Here is a 22055-nt window from a genome sequence, read left to right as displayed (position 1 = left end):
GAGGAAGAAGGTTGATCTTGCTCATTTTGTTCCTGTGGCCGCACCTCTCCAATCGCCATGGTGCGTATTGCGGCTGTTGGAACGTCTTCTTCATCTACATCATCAAGATCAACAACTTGCTCTCTTGGAGAGCCATTAGTCTCATCAAATACAACGTCGCTAGAGACTTCAACCAAACCCGATGATTTGTTGAAGACTCTATACGCTTTTGTATTTGAGTCATAACCTAACAGAAACCCTTCTACGGCTTTGGGAGCAAACTTAGAATTTCTACCCTTCTTCACTAGAATGTAGCATTTACTCCCAAATACACGAAAGTACGATACATTGGGTTTGTTACCGGTTAGAAGCTCATACGACGTCTTCTTGAGGAGGCGGTGAAGGTAGACCCTGTTGATGGCGTGGCAAGCCGTGTTCACAGCTTCCGACCAAAAACGCTCGGGGGTCTTGAATTCTCCAAGCATAGTCCTCGCCATATCTATGAGCGTCCTGTTCTTCCTCTCTACCACACCATTTTGCTGAGGAGTGTAGGGAGCGGAGAACTCGTGCTTGATCCCCTCCTCCTCAAGGAACTCCTCCACTTGAAGGTTCTTGAACTCGGACCCATTGTCGCTCCTTATCTTCTTCACCTTGAGCTCAAACTCGTTTTGAGCTCTCCTTAGGAATCGCTTGAGGGTTCCTTGGGTCTCAGACTTATCCTGTAAAAAGAATACCCAAGTGAAGCGGGAAAAATCATCCACAATGACTAAACCATACTTACTTCCCCCTATGCTTAGATAAGTGACGGGTCCGAAGAGGTCCATATGCAGCAGCTCCAGAGGTCTTGAGGTGGTCATCACATTCTTGCTGTGATGTGCTCCTCCCACTTGTTTACCTGCTTGACAAGCTGCACAAGGTCTATCTTTTTCGAATTGCACGTTAGTCAAACCTATCACGTGTTCTCCCTTTAGAAGCTTGTGAAGGTTCTTCATCCCCACATGTGCTAAGCGGCGATGCCACAGCCAGCCCATGCTAGTCTTAGCGATTAAGCATGCATCTAGACCGGCCTCCTCTTTTGCAAAATCAACTAAATAAAGTTTGTCGTCTAGTACACCCTTAAAAGCTAGTGAACCATCACATCTTCTAAAGACAGACACATCTACATTAGTGAATAGACAATTATATCCCATATTGCATAATTGACTAACAGATAGTAAATTATATCCAAGAGACTCAACTAAAAACACATTAGAGATAGAGTGCTCATTGGATATTGCAATCTTGCCTAAACCTTTCACCTTACCTTGGTTCCCATCACCGAATATGATTGAATCTTGGGAATCCTTATTCTTGACGTAGGAGGTGAACATCTCCTTCTCCCCCGTCATATGGTTTGTGCATCCGCTGTCGATAATCCAGCTTGAGCCCCCGGATGCATAAACCTGCAAGGCAAATTTAGGCTTGGGTCTTAGGTACCCAACTCTTGTTGGGTCCTACAAGGTTAGTCATAATTTCCTTAGGGACCCAAATGCAAGTTTTATCACCTTTGCATTTTGCCCCTAACTTCCTAGCAACTATCTTTCTATCCTTTCTACAAATAGCAAAGGAAGCATTTAAAGCATGATAAATTGTAGACGGTTCATTAACTTTCCTAGGAACATTAGCAACATTTCTCCTAGGCATATTATGAACAACATTTTTCCTAGCGACATTTCTATCATGCACATAGGAAGAACTAGAAGCAAACATGGCATGAGAATCAAAAGCATCATATGCATTATAACTCCTATAAGCATTTCTATATTGCCTCTTGTCATGATACATAAAAGCATGGTTCTTTTTAGCACTAATATCCATAGGGGCCTTCCCTTTCTCCTTGGTGGAGATGGGAGCCTTATGGCTTGTTAAGTCCTTGGCTTCCCTCTTGAAGCCAAGTCCATCCTTAATTGAGGGGTGTCTACCAATCGTGTAGGCATCCCTTGCAAATTTTAGCTTATCGAAATCACTTTTGCTAGTCTTAAGTTGGCATTAAGACTAGCCATTTCATCATTTAATTTTGCAATAGAAGCTATGTGTTCACTACAAGCGTCAATATCAAACTCTTTACATCTATTGCAAATCATAACATGTTCTACACAAGAATTAGATTTATTTGCTACTTCTAATTTAGCATTTAAATCATTGTTAACACTTTGTAAAGTAGAAATGGTTTCATGACACGTAGATAGTTCACAAGAAAGCATTTCATTTCTTTTAACTTCTAAAGCATAGGATTTTTGTGCCTCTACAAATTTGTCATGTTCATCATACAACAAATCCTCTTGCTTTTCTAACAGCCTATCCTTTTCATTCAAGGCATCAATCAATTCATTGATTTTATCAATTTTATTTCTATCCAATCCCTTGAACAAGCTAGAGTAATCTATTTCCTCATCACTAGATTCGTCTTCACTTGAAGAAGCATAAGTAGAGTCTCGAGTACATACCTTCTTCTCCCTAGCCATAAGGCATGTGTGACGCTCGTTGGGGAAGAGGGATGACTTGTTGAAGGCGGTGGCAGCGAGTCCTTCATTGTCGGAGTCGGACGAGGAGCAATCCGAATCCCACTCCTTGCCAAGATGAGCCTCGCCCTTTGCCTTCTTATAATTCTTCTTCTTCTCCCTTTTGTTCCCTTGGTCCTGATCACTATCATTGTCGGGACAGTTAGCAATAAAATGACCAAGCTTACCGCATTTGAAGCATGAGCGCTTTCCCTTGGCTTTGGTCTTGCTTGGTTGTCCCTTGCGACCTTTAAGCGCTGTCTTGAATCTTTTGATGATGAGGGCCATCTCTTCATCATTAAGTCCGGCCGCCTCAATTTGTGCCACCTTACTAGGTAGCGCCTCCTTGCTTCTTGTTGCCTTGAGAGCAAGGGGTTGCGGCTCGTTGATCGGACCATTCAAGGCGTCGTCCACGTACCTAGCCTCCTTGATCATCATCCGCCCGCTGACGAATTTTCCAAGGACTTCTTCGGGCGACATTTTGGTGTACCTAGGATTCTCACGAATATTATTCACCAAATGAGGATCAAGAACGGTAAAGGACCTTAGCATTAGTCGGACGACGTCGTGGTCTGTCCATCGCGTGCTTCCGTAGCTCCTTATTTTGTTGATAAGGGTCTTGAGCCGATTGTATGTTTGTGTCGGCTCCTCGCCCCTTATCATCGCGAACTGTCCAAGCTCGCCCTCCACCAACTCCATCTTGGTGAGCAAGGTGACGTCGTTCCCCTCATGAGAAATCTTGAGGGTGTCCCAGATCTGCTTGGCGTTATCCAAGCCGCTCACTTTGTGGTATTCATCCCTGCACAATGAAGCTAGAAGAACAGTAGTAGCTTGTGCATTCTTATGAATTTGTTCATTAATGAACATGGGACTATCCGAACTATCAAAGTGCATTCCACTCTCTACAATCTCCCATATACTAGGATGAAGAGAGAACAAGTGACTACGCATTTTGTGACTCCAAAATCCGTAGTCCTCTCCATCAAAATGAGGAGGTTTACCAAGTGGAATAGATAATAAATGAGCATTTGCACTTTGAGGAATACGCGAATAATCGAAAGAAAAGTCCGAGTTAACCGTCTTTCGTTTGTTGTAGTCGTTGTTGTCGTTTTCCTTGTGGGAAGAAGTGGACTCATCACTGTCGTCGTAGTAGACGATCTCCTTAATGCGCCTTGTCTTCTTCTTCTTCCCATCTTTTCGTCTATGACCCGAGCCCGAGTCGGTAGGCTTGTCATCCTTTGGCTCGTTGACGAAAGATTCCTTCTCTTTATCGTTGATCACGATACCCTTCCCCTTAGGATCCATCTCTTCGGGCGGTTAGTCCCTTTGTGAAGAGAACGACTCCGATACCAATTGAGAGCACCTAGAGGGGGGGGGTGAATAGGTGATCCTATGAAACTTGAAAACTTAAGCCACAAAACTTGGTTAATCGTTAGCACAATAATTGCCAAGTGACTAGAGAGGAATCCTTAACAAAACACAATAACCAACAAGGATCAATCACAGAGATGGCACGGTGGTTATCCCGTGGTTCGGCCAAGACCAACGCTTGCCTACTCCACGTTGTGGCGTCCCAACGGACGAGGGTTGCAATCAACCCCTCTCAAGCGGTCCAAAGACCCACTTGAATACCACGGTGTTTTGCTTGCTTTTACTCAATCTCGTTTGCGAGGAATCTCCACAACTTGGAGCCTCTCGCCCTTACACTTTAAAATCACAAAGAAACACAGAGCAAGGGAGGGATTAGCAACGCACTCAAGACAAGAAATCACAGCAACACCACACACACAAGTCGCAAAGAGAGCTCTCAACACAACTCAAAGAGTTCACCACTCAACTAGAGCTCTAATTGCTATCGCAAAGAATCAAAGGCGCGGAATCGATGTCTTGGTGCTTAGGAATGCTTAGGAGATGCTTGATATATTCCTCCATGCGCCTAGGGGTCCCTTTTATAGCCCCAAGGCAGCTAGGAGCCGTTGAGAGCAATCTGGGAAGGCAATTCTTGCCTTCTGTCGAGTGGCGCACCGGACAGTCCGGTGCACACCGGACACTGTCTGGTGCCCGATTTCTTTCCTTAACTGGCGCAGCCGACCGTTGGCCGCCAGAGAGCCGTTGGCGCACCGGACATGTCCGGTGCACACCGGACAGTCCGGTGCCCCCTTCTAGCCGTTGGCTCGGCCACGTGTCCCGCGCAGATCGCGCGGCCGACCGTTGGCTCACCGGACAGTCCGGTGCACACCGGACAGTCCGGTGCACACCGGACAGTCCGGTGAATTATAGCCGTACGTCGCCGGTGGATTCCCGAGAGCAGCCAGTTTACTCGAGCCAGCCTGGCGCACCGGACACTGTCCGGTGCACCACCGGACAGTCCGGTGCTCCCAGACTCAGCAGACTTTGGCTGAACAAGGCCATCTCATTTCCAATTCGATTTTTCCTGTTTCCAACACTTAGACACAATACATTAGTCTCTAAAACAATGTACTAAGTCTGAGAAACATACCTTTATCCTTGATTTGTACTTTGTCCACCATTTTACACTTAGGCACTTGTGTTGGACACTAAACCACCAAAATACTTAGAAATGGCCCAAGGGCACATTTCCCTTTCAACAATGCAAGTAGTGAATGTCTTTGTGAGTGTTAGACCCTGATGGGCATTTTACTTGTTGATCTGAAGTCAACTAATGGCTCCAAATGACGAATGGTATTCATGAGCCCTTGAAGAAGCCTTATGGATAAAATAGTGTTGTGCATGTTAGTCTAAATCTTAATGATTGACTGTGCATTTGGTAATAATAACAATAAGTTTGCAGAATTGTAACCACGAAGCAACTTGTTGTTGCGTGTCTCGCTGGATGTTGAGACTAACCCTTCATGTTGAAGCAAAAAGATGTAGTATTCATGCCACTATATTAATCTAAGTCCAATGCTCACTGCATAAAACCCCTATCTGTAATGTACGTAAGATTTCCCAAATAAATCACCACAATAGCATACATTGGCCACAACTAGATGATTGTGGTTGGGGATTTTATCTGTATGCTTTTAGAACATCTCGGCATTAGGGGGGGAGGAATGCCCATATAATGTAATGCCTCAATATTCTATTAAACGCACAAAAGCCAAACTGAACCTGTCGTTCGGTGTGTACTCCTGTGTATATGGAGTTTGCCAGAAATCGTTGAGGAGTAACCATATTGGTCTGAATGCTTCTACCTGATGTAGATGTGGATATACCCGGGATTAATATCATATCCACATTTGACTTATTGGTATTTGATCTATTCTCGGGGACGCCTGCGAATATGATCCATCAGCAATAGTGAAAGCATATGTTCTGATTGCAGATTCACGTGGTCTATGATAACTCTCCTCTGATTAATTCACCCTGATGGTGATTTGCCTCACGAAGAGGTTCATCTTGATGATGAAATTCCTAGCAATGCGTGCAATATCATTGTGTTGGGAATACAGAACAATGAATCTTTCGTTTTGGGAAATGACGGAGATCATTATTAAATGTGGGAGACAAATGTGTCGACACATATCTTGCCTCTCTAGATTGCAAAGGGATCCAAAACAAAGTCCTAGGCATGAGTGCTTTAAGCTCTCTTATCGGGTCATTAATAAATGCAATCGAGGCTGAACCAATAATAGCAAAATGAAAGTCACGAGCTTGAAGTTCGGACATTTATGGGCACTATTGAAATAATGTGTGGTGAATGTGATGGTTCAAGTGGTCTTGTGAGAGACCCATACCACATATGTGTTGAATAACCACTGTTCTGCTATGTAATATATCTGGCAAATGGCATGAATTAAAATATGCAGTTAATAGGATTCTGAAGATCCGTCATGAGATCCTAGGATGACTCATATCTTTGAATTATAAATATGCAACATATAAATCTAGTACCGAATAATACATTCCCGACGAATGAACACTCTCCTATGTAGAGAGAATATCTCCTATTTGAGATTATAGTTCCTAGATGGAACCTTTCCAGAAGACATAAAGTATGTGTTAAACACCAAAGTTTGATAATCCCTATAAAGGGATAAAGACCCATACAGACCCGAAAAGGAATAAGATGAGGTACCAAAGAACTTGAAGTTCACCGAATAAGCACATGTGCATTCCACGAGTTTTACTCATGGTATTTTCCACTTGATGTTGAATTACGATATCCTCTAAAGCCCCGATGGCAGAAACCTATAAGGTTTAGGTGTTACTGGCAAAATATTCCCATTGTGCCAGAATTACAGACTATAACAATGTATCTGATCGATGAAAAATCCCTGATGGATTACGATCTTTGATGGACTTTTGTTACACCATCATAGATGTTGCAATGGATGAACGCCTGGAGCGATGTGTCATATTTAGAATATGCACTATTGCAATTATATTATCCCCTAAGTCCTATTGAAGGATATGTTATTTGCTTTGCACAACTATGTATAAATTGTGGTGTAAGATAGAAAATGATAGCACCCCAACCTCATCCGTTCTCATTATTCCAGATGAACAATGAGACATATATCTTGAAGAATATGCTTGAGTTATGAGGGATAACGACTTTGACAGATGTCATCGTCAGGGGGAGCGAATACTTATATTGATCACAATCGTGAGACAATAAATATCATATTCTATGCCCTGAAGGCGTGAGCTTGATAATCAATATGTGAACCTTTATGGAACTTTCTATCAAATATATAGATCCAGTCGATCGAACACCATCAGTCAAAGTGGCTTATTTATATTGATACGTGCACTTACCTCGTGTATCCCAGAAGTGAGTAGAGGTAAAGTTCCTGAAATAGTCCTTGCAAGGATATGCAATCCGTTTGCTAAATCTTTATGTGCATATACTTCCAGAAGAAGATGTTTTGCCTTATTGATACGGTTTTGCAAGGATCAGGGGGAGCACATTTCTAAAGTTAGCCCTTGTAGAAAATTCGATAGAATCTAGATCCCAAAGGATCAAAATCTATCACGATGACAGCTGTTGCACTCTTTTTCCCTTGGTAAGTTTTCTTGAAGTTTCTCACATGAGGTTTTTAATGAGGCAATAAAGTGCAAATGCAATTTGTATCACCATGCACTCTTTCTCCACATATTTCCCACTGGGTTTTTTCGGAGTTTTAACGAGGCATGTGTTGGTCGCGGTATTCGCCCAAGGGGGAGTGTTAAGTAACCCTAGTTAGGGCTATGTGGGCAAATACCGGCTTTGCCCCTAAGGGGTCTCATATCTCTATATAAGGAACTTGTACACCCTTTCATAAGATAGAGATCAGAAAGAGGCCAGAGGCCCAACCCTATATCCTGTGTCTCGTGTGTTTCCTCTGTCGTGCTTATGGGAAGGGAGACGGGCCCTCTACAGCTTCTTGTGTCTCTACTGCTGACGGGAGGGAAGGAAACAGATCTGGTGATCCGTGGTAACGTAGTTCTCAACACGTTTGATTCCATTAGTCGTAGGACTAAAGTTTAGTCGAGTGACTAAACTTTAGTTCCTACCATGTTTGGTTGTAAAGACTAAACAGATTCGAGGGCTGAAGAGACAAAGACATAGGAAGTTTTAAGTCCTTTAGCAAGAGTTGAGGTGCCAATGCCAACGCCGAAGGCACAAAAGGACCTTACAACAACTCCCAAGAGAAAGAGAATGGTTAACGTGCTAGATGTGCTAGAAACAATAAAATCTTCAAGCTCTACTTCGAAGATAGTTGTCGAAGCTCCAAAAACAGAAATTGAGGCCGAAGTTGCCAAAAGCCAAGTTGAAACCGAAACTGAGCTTTCAGAGCCTGTCAAGAGGGAATTCTTGGAAATTGGAAAAGAAATAGAAAAAGAATCTGTAGAAGAAATTTTATCTGAGAAAACCGCCATCCCTATTCCCGAAGCATCTTCCGAAGCTCCCAACTATATCTTACGCCATGCTTCGGGTAAAAATCTGACTGAAAAAGAAAAGCGAGAAGCTCAGTTCTATGCGCAAAAATTGAGATATCCGAAAGGGGCGTTGATATTCAATGGCAGCGGAGAAGAAGACTTCTTGTATTGCCTCCCAGACAGCAAGGAGATCTCTGTCTGCCGGGAGATGGCAAGAAACTTCGGATTCCCAACTCTAGAAGATGGGCTTTCAGTTTTGTCAAAAGAAGATTTGGCCGACAACTTAGCATATAATAGCTTAAAGGTGAGAAAATACACTTTTTGTGTGGTTAAAAATTCGTGTGTTTATTTCTTAATATCACATCCCTTTTGCAGGGCCTTATTCTCAGCAATGCCCTCAGAGCGCAAAAAAGTGCCGAAGATGAAGGGTGCGCCATGGCCTTAAACAACCTTCGTTCCGAAGTAATTGAGCTAAGGAACGAAGGTCTTGAGAAAGATAAAATATTACATTCATTGGTGAATAAAATAAAAGAAGACGAAGCTGCTTCCAAAGCTCAAGCTGAGGCCCAGAAGCGCGAAATTGAGGATCTTCGGAAACAGCTAGCCGAAGCTAAAGAAAAATGCGCAGTTGCAGAAGCTAAACGAGAAATCAGTGAACAATGGACAAATCATTTAGAGAAAAACGTTGAAGATCTTCGTGCATCCAAGGAAAGGTGCTATGAAAAGTCTATAGAGTGTGTTAAGAAAATAAAAACTAGCTTCGCCAACGTTGGCGCGTATTCAAGCGAGGAAAATTTCGTAAAGGGCGACCCCGAGGGCCCAATTGAATGGACTAGCCACGAAGCCGAAGCTTTTGAGGAAGTTTTGAATGGCCGCGGAGACATATATATGCGCCTTCTCGGGTGCTAGGGGGATTGCCACTATTTTGGAGAGTAGAGGCTGCGATCATGTGAAATCCTTGGCACAAACCGAGGCCGCCTTATCTTCTGAAGATACAAAAGACCCCTCGGCCGAAGCAAGCTTGGTTGGTGGTAAATTTTTCACTGACATCTGGGAAAATGGTGGCCGGGAGATGGCTCAAGAAATTATAAGGAAAAGTGAAAAAGGTATTCACGACGCTAGAAATGTAGCAGAGGCCGCTGAGAAAAGTGCGGATCTCGAGAGGCGAATAGGTATTGACTACTAAGTTTTGACTTTATGTTGTAATTATATGATTTCGGACTTATTTACACTTTGTAACACAGTCGCACTATCTTCTCCCTCAGAGCCCGCCAAGCCATTGGCGGACCCCAACGCAAAGGGGGATGACGAAATTAGAAAAATGGCCGAAGCTATTATGGATAAGGTTGTTGATCAACTACTAAACGAAGCTGCGGAATTAGTCTTAAGAGAAGATTAGCTGCTATTGTAAAGACATTGAGAATGTAATATTTGCTGGACAAAGTGTGTAATATTTTTATAACCTTGAATGTAATATATATGCTGCTTGTAACTCAATTCTTTACGATGTATGAAACTTTACGTACATACCGTTTTTGAGCCTTCGGCGAAAAAACACCTTCCCTTCTTTTCATGCTTCGTGAAGAATATCCATATTTCATAAAAACATCCAATCCTCGTAAAAAATATTGTGCCTCGTAAGCAATAGGTCTTTTCATTTTAGAGTTTGACGAAGGTATACTTCTTCAATAATTATTTTGTGCCTTGGCACTGCTTCTTCGAAACAATCTCCGAAGATCAACATTGAACCCCCTTCTTGCGTCATTGATGCAATATAATGTATGATGTTATGCTATGCAAATGATGTGATGTTATGCAAAATGATATTTGTGCTGAAGATCAGTGCTGACTTTTTGCTGCAAGCCTCCCTTAGGAGCTTCTTCGCCTTCTATTTCGGCGGAATCAGCGTTTATTTTTCGCTGTAAGCCTCCCTTAGGAGCTTCTTCGCCTTCTATTTCGGCGGAATCAACATTTATTTTCGCTGTAAGCCTCCCTTAGGAGCTTCTTCGCCTTCTATTTCGGCGGAATCAGCGTTTATTTTTCGCTGTAAGCTCTGCATTCCCTTTGGAACGACTTTTGAGCAGAAAACTTACGCTGCGTTCCGTAGAACGACTTTCTGTAATCACGAGCTCTTAAGACCGAGCTTTCGTGCTTCGGCAATTTTTCTGACTCCGTAAATCTATGGAGAAGATATATTTTCACTATGGTAAAAAACGAAGCTGTTACAAGAGATTAAAAATGAGAAGAAAAACTTAAGCTTTAATGATTGTTCCTTATTTAAACGAAAAATGAAAACGAATGCAAGAACTGTTGCCGAGGTAGGATATCTTCTAGTAGATGTGCTTCGACTCTGGCACAGTACTGTTGATTGTGCGAGCTTCGGACTCCTCTCTGAAGTCTCGTTGCTGATGAGTGTGATGGCTCCCTTCTGGCTGCTGGCCTCGTTGCATTGGTGGTGGAGGTGGAGGCTGTTGCCAAGAGGCCTGAGATTGGCTTACCGAAGCAACAGAAGCTGCATGATGGTTACCCACATACTCTGGAATGTACGGTGAGTGATATGAAGCAGTATGCATAACTTGCTTCGGCTGGCTCTGTTGGGCTGCAGCTTCTGCTATCTCTTTCTGTTTCTGGATGGTGACATGGCACATCCTGGTAGTATGGCCCTTGTCCTCACCGCAGAATAGGCAATAAATTTTCCTTGCCTGGTCCCCAAATCTTCCTCCGAAGCCCCTGGCGCCTCTGCCCCTTGGAGCTGGCGGCCGAAGATAGCTCTGTTGTTGCCCCGAAGCCTCAGAGGAGTATTGTGGCTGATGTTGCTGACTTCCTCTGTCATCATTTTGAGTAGAGTGGATTGATCTTACATGTCTTGGGTGGATTCTCCCTCCGAAGCCCCTGGTCATTTCGGAGAACCTGTAAGCTTCCTCCCTTCTTTGACGAAAATCATTATCAGCGCAGATGTATTCATCCATCTTTTGGAGCAGCTTTTCCAGGGTCTGAGGTGGTTTCTTGGCGAAGTATTGGGCCGTAGGTCCTGGCCGAAGCCCCTTGATCATGGCCTCAATGACAATTTCATTGGGCACCGTTGGTGCCTGTTCCCTCAGACGCAAGAACCTTCAGACATACGCCTGAAGGTATTCTTCGTGATCCTGGGTGCACTGGAATAAAGCTTGAACGGTGACCGGCTTCGTTTGAAACCCTTGGAAACTAGTAATCAGCATGTCCTTCAGCTTCTGCCATGACGTGATTGTTCCTGGCCGAAGAGAGGAGTACCAGGTTTGTGCAACATTTTTGACAGCCATGACGAAAGATTTCGCCATGACTGCAGTATTGCCACCATACGAAGATATGGTTGCTTCGTAGCTCATCAAAAACTGCTTCGGGTCTGAGTGTCCGTCGTACATGGGAAGCTGGGGTGGCTTGTAAGACGGGGGCCAAGCCTGCAGTTCTGCTGATAGAGGAGAAGCATCATCAAAAGCAAAATTTCCATGATGGAAATCCTCATACCAGTCATCCTCGTTGAAGAAGCCCTCTTGATGAAGCTCTCTGTGCTGAGGCCTTCGGTTCTGCTCATCTTGAGCTAGATGACGAACTTATTCAGAAGCTTCATCTATCTGCCTTTGCAGAACAGCTAGTCGAGCCATCTTTTCCTTCTTCCTTTGTACTTGCTGATGGAGCATATCCATATTCCTGATCTCTTGGTCCAAGTCGTCCTCCTGGGGCGTTGGACTGGTGGCCTTCCTCTTCTGGCTTCGGGCCTCTCGAAGGGAAAGGGTCTCCTGGTTCGGGTCCAGCGGCTGCAGAGCTGCAGCCCCTGTCGCTGAAGTTTTCTTTGGCGGCATGACGAAGGTCGATGCTTGCCGAAGGTGTTCGAAACTCAAAAAGTGGATGTGAGTTCACCGGAGGTGGGCGCCAATGTTGGGGACTTGTTCTCAAATGCTAAGAGTTAAGAACAAGGCAACATAGAAAACATTAAATGTTAAAGTCCTTCGTCCTTCGAAACATTATTTCCCTTGAGATATAATGATTTTCGGACGAAGGTTATGAAGGACATACCTTCATAAACATTACATATTATAATGAAAAGGGAATTACATGGAGTATAAAAGATAACATGAATAGTTATGTATTATTATCAACTCATCTTTATTTTATTGCTATATAAGAATAGAAATGATGTTGGGTTACAAATATACCTTTGACTTGAAAGAAGGTAAAAGTACAAGCGTGATGCAAAAGCAAATGCCAAGTCAGCGTGAACAATATGAGACCTATTTATAGGCACGGGTCGCAGCCCATGTAAAATTACATTCAGGCCCTTTGCTTTTGATAATAACTCTATAGTAATCTATCGAGATCTAAATAGTCTTTTCCTCTTTAAGTCGGTTTCCTCTTTTCTGCCACCATGCCGAAGCTTCCTTGCGCACAGCTTCGGCTCTGTTCCATCCTTCGTTCCCTTGGTGTTTCTTCATACAACAATTTTGACATGTCCGAAGGTACCTGCTCATGTATTGTACTCCAGAAACATTGTCAAATCATGTTTTTGAGGACCTTCGGAAGCCGAAGGCCCCCAACACCCATAAAGACTAAAATACTCATTTTCTTGTTTCACGCCAGTTTTCTAGGGAAGAGCAATTGGAGTAAATATTGCCCTTTAGGCACTTTTAGCACTCATGTGAGAAACTAGAGACTAAAGTCAATTAATCACTATTTTAGTCTTTCCGTTTAGTAAAATAGAGACTAAACAGGACTAAAGATTACTCTCTCTAACCGAACGAGACCTTAGTCCTCATAGGTCAGTGACAATGCAAATGGCCACAATAGCATATTTTGCATGCCTATATTTGACTTTTTCTGCAGTTATTTTTATTTGGAATCATTTGAGTGCTAAAAATGTAATAAAAGATTCATAAATAAGAGACTAAAATAATAGCATCAATCATTAGCCATACATTATTGTGTAGCTAAGAGCATCTCCAACAGTGTCTTAAATGAATGTCCTAAATTAAAATATAGGGCTTAAACTAGAAAAAAATAACTCCAGCAGTGCTCCATTTTATTTTATCAAAAAAAATAAAGAGCACCTCTAAAAATGTCACAAATATATTGCACGTGATTGGACTGATGATTTATCTCCCGATCTCAGCAATCTGAGCAGCGCAGGGGGAGGACTGAGCGACACAAGCGCAAAAGGACTCGGCTGCGCAGGGGAAAAAGCTCAGCGTGCGTGATTTTAGGCGTGCATTTACGATTTTGACAGGAGAAGGTTACCTGATTTCAGCCTCTTATCTCGTTTGAGACTTAACTGTTGGAGTTCAATTTTTTTTGTGGTGCCCTAAATCATTTAAAACATCATCGTTATATTTGTAATCTATATGGTATTTTATAGGGCACCCTGTTGAAGATGATCTAAGATGGTAACAATACTACGCATGATGGTTGAGAGTTTCATTTACTCGATTCCTGAGCTGAGAAACAAAACCGAAAGTAGTAGTGATGGTGGAAGAATTAGCAAGAAACCACATTTTGAGCAGTGATGCAACATGCATGTGGCCAGTTTGGAACCGGTAGTGGCAGGGAGGATATTCTTTTTGAAGCTTTGATGGTTGAAGAAACGGAAAGACCACACAACAGAAAAGGTGCAAACATTCTTTGATTTCAGCAAACAGCCATGAAAATGTTAACAGACACAGCAAATAATACTCTAAACAGGATAGAGTGTTTCACAACGGCCAATATTCTATTACAATATAATATTTATTACTCCATTCGTTCTAAAATAGTATTCGTTTTAGCTCTAGATTTTTTATGTCTATATTCATCTATATTCATGTCGGGGACCATAATTAGGGGTACCCTCAAGACTCCTAATTCTCAGCTGGTAACCCCCATCAGCATAAAGCTGCAAAGGCCTGATGGGTGCGATTAAGTCAGGGATCAGTCCATTCGAGCGACTCGATCACGCCTCGCCCGAGCCTAGCCTCGGACAAGGGCAGCCGACCCCGGAGGGTTTCCGTCTCGCCCGAGGCCCCCCTCCAACGGCAGACACATCTCCGGCTCGCCCGAGGCCCTGCCTTCGCTAAGAAGCAACCCTGACTAAATCGCCGCACCGACCGACCAAGTCGCAGGGGCATTTAATGCAAAGGTGGCCTGACATCTTTATCCTGACGCGCGCCCTCCGGCAGAGCCGAAGTGACCGCCGTCACTTCGCCGCTCCACTGACCGGTCTGACAGAAGGACAGCGCCGCCTGCGCCACTCCGACTACAGTGCCACTCGACAGAGTGAGACTGACAAGCAGTCAGGCCCTGCCGAAGGCACCATAGGAAGCTCCGCTCCGCCCGACCCAGGGCTCGGACTCGGGCTAAGTCCCGGAAGACGACGAACTCCGCTCCGCCCGACCCAGGGCTCGGACTCGGGCTAAGACCCGGAAGACGGCGAACTCCGCTCCGCCCGACCCAGGGCTCGGACTCGGGCTAAGTCCCGGAAGACGGCGAACTCCGCTCCGCCCGACTCAGGGCTCGGACTCGGGCTCAGCCCCAGAAGACGACGAACTTCGCTCCGCCCGACCCCAGGGCTCGGACTCCGCCCTGGCCTCTGCCGACGACCTCCGCCTCGCCCGACCCAGGGGCTCGGACTCGGCCTCGGCCATGGAAGACAGACTCGACCTCGGCTTCGGAGGAGCCTCCACATCGCCCAGCCTAGGGCGCAGGCCAGCCACGTCAACGGGAAGCGCCATCATCACCCTACCCCAAGCTGACTCGGGCCGCAGGGAACAAGACCGGTGTCCCATCTGGCCAGCTCCGCCAGATAGGCAATGATGGCGCCCCGCACGCTCTGTGACGACGGCGGCTCCCAGCTCTCTTACGGAAGCAGGTGGACGTCAGCAAGGTCTCGACCGCTCCAACAGCTGTCCCTCCGCCAGGCACCATCGCTCCTCCGACGGCCACGACATCACACCAGCAGGGTGCCAAGATCTCTCCGGCTGCCACATTGGCATGTACTTAGGGCGTCAGCTCTCCCCCACTAGACACGTAGCACTCTGCTACACCCCCGTTGTACACCTGGATCCTCTCCTTACGCCTATAAAAGGAAGGACCAGGGCCCTCTTAGAAGGGGTTGGCCGCGCGGGGACGAGGACGGGACATGCGCTCTCTTGGGGCCGCTCGCTTCCCTCTCCCGCGTGAACGCCTGTAACCCACTACTGCAAGCGCACCCGACCTGAGCGCGGGACGAACACGAAGGCCGCGAGATTCCCACCTCTCTCACGCCGGACTCCGGCCGCCTCGCTCTCTCCCCCCTTTGTGCTCGCCCACGCGCTCGACCCATCTGGGCTGGGGCACTCGGCACTCACTCGTCGGCCTGAGGGACCCCCGGTCTCGAAACGCCGACAATTCATATAGATGATAACCAATCTAGACACAGATATAGAACACATACACTAATTATTGTATGAATATACTAAAAGGATAAAACAAATTTTAATTTGGGACGAAAAGAGTACAAAAAACTAGTATTATAATATGTAAAAAATACAACCTCCGATTTTTTTGTCAATATTTGAATGAATGATAATGAATATAAACATATATACAAACTACATGCATATAGTAATTAATAATGAATGTGTGTTTAGTAAAAAACAAATTTTATTTTGCGATCGAGGGAGTAAGTAGTTAACAATGGACCAGGGGCCAACGAACCACCTAAGATTTGTCGCTCCGGCGCGAGCGTGGAGCTGGAATACAGTAAGGGGGGCGGGGTGAGAACGGTATTGTTAGTCCTGGTTCTCATCAAGAACAAATCAACACAATTGTTAATAATTAAAGATCTTCGTCCTTCGAAGCATTATCTTCTTTTGGGATATAATGATCTTTGGACGGAGGTCTTAAATGGCATATCTTCATCATCTCAATGGACGAATATAAATAAGGGTACATGAAATATAAAAGGATATAAATAACAATTATGAATTAGTAAATTATTTATATTCTCATTTTATAGATATGAATAAACATCAACGATATTTATATTACATTGATATCTTCGGCTTGTCAGAAGGTGAAGATGCGAGAGTGACGTAGGAGCAATTACAATACAGTGTGAACAGTACTGGGGTACTGTTCATCTATTTATAGACACGGGACACAACTCGGATAAAATTACATTTATGTTCCTGATAAATAACTGTAATCATAAAGCGAACTATTTGAGACTAGATAGTTTTTTCCTCCTTAAGTCGGTATCGTCCTTCGTCTTCACCATAATACTAAGCCGAAGCTCCTTTAGTCATGGCTTCGGCTCCTGTTCGCATTATCTTCAGGTTGTATCTTCATGTGGCGTATGTCTCTGTAGTATTTTGCCGAATGTGTTTTTGTCTTGAGGACCTTCGGCGGGAAAGAAGATCCCAACAGGCGTGACATCCATTCGGATCATCTGCAGCGCGGGAGAGAGAACTAATAGCGTGTAATTGGTTCGAGAAATGAGGTTACCTATCATCTTATCACTTCTCATATTTTTTGTTTAATTTATGAAATAGAATGAGTTCGTTGATCCATCGTCATTTTATCTCTCGTATGCTAATAATTAATAATAATACGAGAAATAAGTTCATTTCACCAACCAAATTTATATAATAAAATCACGTGATGCATCACCTTAATTAACTCCTCGAACCAAATACGCCCTTAAACTAATAGTCCTTAAACTAATACTCCTAGGTGGGATTGTATATATGATCGCGATCCACCGCACGTTGGCAGTCCGAGTCGGCAGCCAGCACATCCGCGTCATCACCACCATCATATTTCACAAATGATCCGGTAGGCGCGCGCCGCATGCTTGCTGCACCGTCGACGCCAGGCATAAGATATCACCAATAATGCCGGCCGCGCCGGCACTGCCGGATCTTGTCCACCGCTGGTCTTCTACTTCCAGCCCACGCTGCCATACATATACATGCATCTATAGATGAGCAAACGTGCCGCCCGGCACGGCACGGCCCGGGCCCGGTCTAGGCACGGCACGCCCAGGCCCACGGGCCTACCGTGCCGTGCCTGCACAGTCCTGCGTGCCTTGCAGCAGGCCCAGACACGGCCCAGCGGGCCGTTTTTCGGGCCGAGCTAGCCCGAAAAGCCCTGGCCCAAAACAGTGTCGGGCCAATCCGAAGCCCGATAACATACAAAATACAGTAAAACACAATTCACACAGAAAATATACACAATATTGAGCTGTTAGTGCAATGCCGCCTCATTAAAAACCTTTCTAGGTAAAACTCACACCTCGTGAGAAACCCTAGAAAGGAAAAAAAGAGTACGGCCAGCTCAGTTTATAATTCAAATGTTCAAAGTTATTACAATGTACAAGCCAAAGTATCAGGACAGGTCAAGCCAAAGTATCAGGACAGATCAAGTCTAACTACCTAAGTATCAGACTATCAGGACAGAATGACAGATCAAGACAAAGTATCAGGACACATCAAGCCAAAGTGTTAGTAGCACCAGCATCTTCATCCAGCCAGAGGTCCTTGAAGGACTCCTCTAATTCATTATCCACCACAGCATGTTGTGCCCGTTGTTGGCCTAGCTCCCAATCTTTGATGCACACCAACATCTCCACTGTCTCTGAGTTCAAGCGCCGTCGTCGATCATCAAGAATCCTGCCAGACAAACTGAAAGTAGACTCCGAAGAAGTAGTTGAGGCAGGAACAGACATAATGTCTCTAGCCATAATTGAAAGAATTGGATAGGTTAGTTTATGCTCATGCCACCAATTTAAGATATCGAAATCATCCTCATAGGCAGCCACATTGTCACTGTCAAGGTAAACAGTTAGCTCACAAATACCCACACCATGTCCACTACTACCTGAAGAACCTGATGCAGTTGAGGATCTAGAAGCACTTGTTCCTCCAAAAATTTTACCCCAAGCCTGTTTTCTTTTACCTGTCATACCTGATTGATGTGTGGTTCTAGATGGCCTAGCAGCACCAAACTTAGTTTCATACTTGGCATATAGCTTATACAACTCAGTCTTAACATCAGCAAAATAAGTACTGTAATTATAATTGTTAGATTGAGAAAGCAGTTCAAGAACATTATACAAACCCCTCATTTTAGCTCTAGGGTCTAGAACAAATGCAAAGGAATATAACATTGGTATAGACTTCCAGTACTTCATGAACTTAGCTTTCATTGGAACAACAACATCACTTAGATTAGTATCATGTTCATGTTCATGCAAGTGGCTAGCAAATTCAAGTATGTGATGGATTACCAAAGGACTGGTGGGGTAATAAACACCAGACAAGACAACAGTTGATTCATAAAACAACTCAAGGAACTCCAAAACCTTTTCAGCTACATACCAATGTTGTTCATTCAGTAGAGGATAGCCATAGTGTGTATTAATGAACACAGAAAACACAGACTTATATGGCAAGAGATGTTTTAGCATAAGATAAGTTGAATTCCATCTAACATCCATGTCTAAACCAAATTTTTTAGGTCTACAACCTTTTGCTTTGCAGTAATTACTAAATGAACCAATTCTCTGGTTAGAAGAGTTTAAGAAATTAATAGCACTCCTAAACACATCTAAATAATCCTTAAGCCTTTTCAAGCCACATTTCACTATCAAGTTAATAATGTGACAGGCACAACGCTGATGAAGCACACTATAAGTTTTGTTACTGGTATCTGTTGGATCAACATCAGCACCCAAATAACCAGCAAGCATAGGTGACAATGTGAGCATGACAGTTGAATTAGAAGAAGCATTATCTAAGGTAACAGAGAACACTTTATCAATCATGCCAAAGTATTGAATCACACAAGCAATGCGTTCAACAATGTTAACACCATTATGAGACACTTGGATCAATTTAAAGCCTATCACACACTTCTTTAACTCCCAATCAGCATTAACAAAATGAGCAACAACAGTAATGTAGTCTTCCTTGGCATTACCAGACCATATATCAGAAGTCAAGCAAATAGAAGACACAGTAGGAAAAACATCATCTTTTAAGTTCTTTAATTTGTCATTGTATAACTTAACCATGTCTCTAGCAGTTGTAAACCTAGATACTCTAACATATCTAGGGTTGTGAGCATGCTGAATGTACTCATCCCAAGCATCTGTGTCAGCTATCCCTAAAGGAAGATCAAGTCTAGCAATCAAACGACAAAGCTCAGTTCTAGCCACTTGAGGATCATATTCCCAGTTTCTAAAAGACCCATCAGGGTTCAAAGCAAGTCTAGTTTGAACCATAGCAGCATGATCAGACTTCTTTTTACATGATTTCTGGTGCCTAAGCAAATGTCCAGTGCCAGCATTAGAATTAGCACTCAACCTAGCTTTGCAAAATTTGCAAATACCTGCAATGCGCACCTTCTTACCATTACGGTTTTCTGTGACTTCAGTGAAGTCATCCCAAACAGCAGATCGACGTTTACCAGTGCTAGAAGAAGTCAATGAATCAAGTTCATTAGAGCCAGCAGCATCACTTACCGGCCCGGGATTAGGAGTGGTATCGACACCGAACAAGGCAGCAGCAGCATCTCCCATGTCATCGACGTCATCGGGAAGCTGCCCTAACTCAACGAGCTCCTCGTTGATGGTTCTAGGGTACCGACCGTTGTCGTCGTCGTCATCCATAACCGACTTCTATCTCGGCACCGTACCTCGACGGCAGTGGCGGCACTAGCACGACTCCGTAGTCGGCCGGCGACCTACCAAAGTCCACAAGCAAGCAGCGAGGGTTAGGGTTAGGGATTGGAATGGTCAACTGGTGAGGAAGCGAGGAAGAGTGACATACCTGCCAAGCCGGAGCCCGGAGCCGGAGACGAGGGTAAAGTGCACGACGACGGACGACGCGAGAGGGAGAGCCGGTCAGCCGGAGAAGAGGAGATTAGGGTTAGGGTTAGGGATTGGGATGGCCGACTAGAGAGGGAGAGCCGGAGAGGGACTTATCTCTGCTAAGCCGCAGCCCGGAGCCGGAGACGATGACGGGGGACGGTGGGAGGGAGAGCCCGGAGCGGAGATTAGGGTTAGGGATTTGTGATTAGGGTTAGGGATTTCACCGATCAACCGATGCAGAGCCGGAGTCTGGAGAGGGGCGCCGCACGGAAGGGGGCCGATGACGTAGATCCGACAGAGACTACGGCGACGGCCGACGGTGAGGCGGTGAGCAGCAGAGCAGGAGAGACGGAGAGGCCGAGGGCGAGAGCGAAACCGCGAGCGCGAGAGAGTGACTGAGTGAGAGAGGAGACGGAGAGTCGGGTCGGGAGCCGAAGCCGAGGCTATGCGCTTATGGCTTATGCCGTGCGGTGCCGCTCCCCGTACCGGGCCGGTCCGTGCCTGCCGTTCTCTGGCGGGCCGGGCCGTGCCGCCCGGCGGGCGCACCCAGCAGCCCAGGCACGACCTGGTAAAATGGGCCGGGCTGGCCTGGGCACGAAGCCAACCGGGCCGGGCCGTGCTTGGACCGGGCCAAAAAAACGGGCCTCGTGCCGGGCTCCCGTGCTCTGGGCTGCATGCTCATCTATACATGCATCCCATCCATCATGCACCGTCGCTTTCTCTCACCTCAGAAACCCCTTTCCACTCCTCCACCTGATCCGCCGGCCCGGCCACCGGTTTTCCATTCGCATTGCTTGCTTTGCTTCGCTTTGCTCTGCTTGCATTGCCTGGGACGAATACAGGTACGCACAGCCGCCTCCACTTGCACTGGCCAATAATATTATATATATGCTCATATAGTACTCCTAAAATCGAAGATTGTTCAGCAACCGATCACTCCTACTACAAGCCTAATTAATCAGCCAACCATTAAATTAAGTATAGCTACTGCAGCTGCACATTGGAACGAACCTGCTGGCGCCCTGATTGTTCGTTCGTTTGTTTATCAGCACCTCTCCGTCCAGGCCCCTGCTGCCCCGAGTCCGAGATCCCCTATATAAGTGTCCGTCTTCCTGCACCATTTCCCACCAGCGGCGAGCTATAACAAAACAGTCAGGCAGCGAGCTACGTATGGAGCAGCCGTGGAACCAGAACCAGCAGAGGGAAGCCGGCGGCTTCGGCTTCGGCGTCGCCATGGGCGAGAGCAGCTGCCACGCCGCCGCCGACCTTGGCCAGGGAGGCGCAGGCCTGTGCGAGGTCGACGGGGCGCTCCTCCTCATGGAGCTGATGCAGGAGCAGGACCCGCCCTCCTCCGACTTGCTTCTTCTAGATGGCGATGGGGATGGCGATCGCCGGCTGAGCCATGTCATCCGGTCCCTCGAGGCAGAGATCGGCGGCGGTGAGGCGGTAGCGATGGTCGCCGACGACGATGGCGGTGTGAGCATGGACAGGATCGAGGATGCGCTGTCGTCGGACGGCACCGATGGCTACGACTACGAAGGCGCATGCGCGTCGTCGTCGTCGTTCGGGTATTGGCCGCCGTCGTCCTTGTTGTTAGCCGGTGGGTATGATGACGCGGAGGGTTGGTGCGTCTACGCTAATGGGTATGAGGGTCCTGGCGGTCATGTTGTAGGGTACGATGACTACTGCTGTTGCGCAGAAGGTTCTGCTGAGCTCATGTATCTCCCGCTGTGGGAATGAATATATATATATACTACTTCAGTGTAGGTGTTTACGGTGCACGGTTCTACCCTTCT

At 45.6% G+C, this 22055-nt stretch overlaps 1 protein-coding gene across 1 annotated transcript; it reads left to right on the top strand.

Moving 5' to 3' along the window:
* Nucleotides 1-20697: 20697 nt before the first annotated feature.
* Nucleotides 20698-22031, top strand: LOC103654748 (uncharacterized). Its single transcript, XM_020552883.3, has 2 exons — nt 20698-21101; nt 21309-22031. The coding sequence occupies exons 1-2, from the start codon at nt 20713-20715 to the stop codon at nt 21997-21999; spliced, it is 1080 nt and encodes a 359-aa protein (XP_020408472.2). The 5' UTR covers nt 20698-20712; the 3' UTR covers nt 22000-22031.
* The last annotated feature ends 24 nt before the right edge of the window (nt 22032-22055 follow it).

The sequence above is a fragment of the Zea mays genome, chromosome 4 (assembly GCF_902167145.1).
Source record: "Zea mays cultivar B73 chromosome 4, Zm-B73-REFERENCE-NAM-5.0, whole genome shotgun sequence".
NCBI lineage: Eukaryota > Viridiplantae > Streptophyta > Magnoliopsida > Poales > Poaceae > Zea > Zea mays.
Note: the sequence above shows the minus strand (reverse complement) of the source record. Positions and strands in the feature narration are given on the sequence as shown.

Coding starts and splice junctions, on each gene's coding strand:
- LOC103654748 (XM_020552883.3), top strand. CDS start 20,713: ATGGCTTATGCCGTGCGGTGCCGCTCCCCGTACCGGGCCGGTCCGTGC. Junction 21,102..21,308: donor ATTGCCTGGGACGAATACAG/GTACGCACAGCC, acceptor TTTGTTTATCAG/CACCTCTCCGTCCAGGCCCC.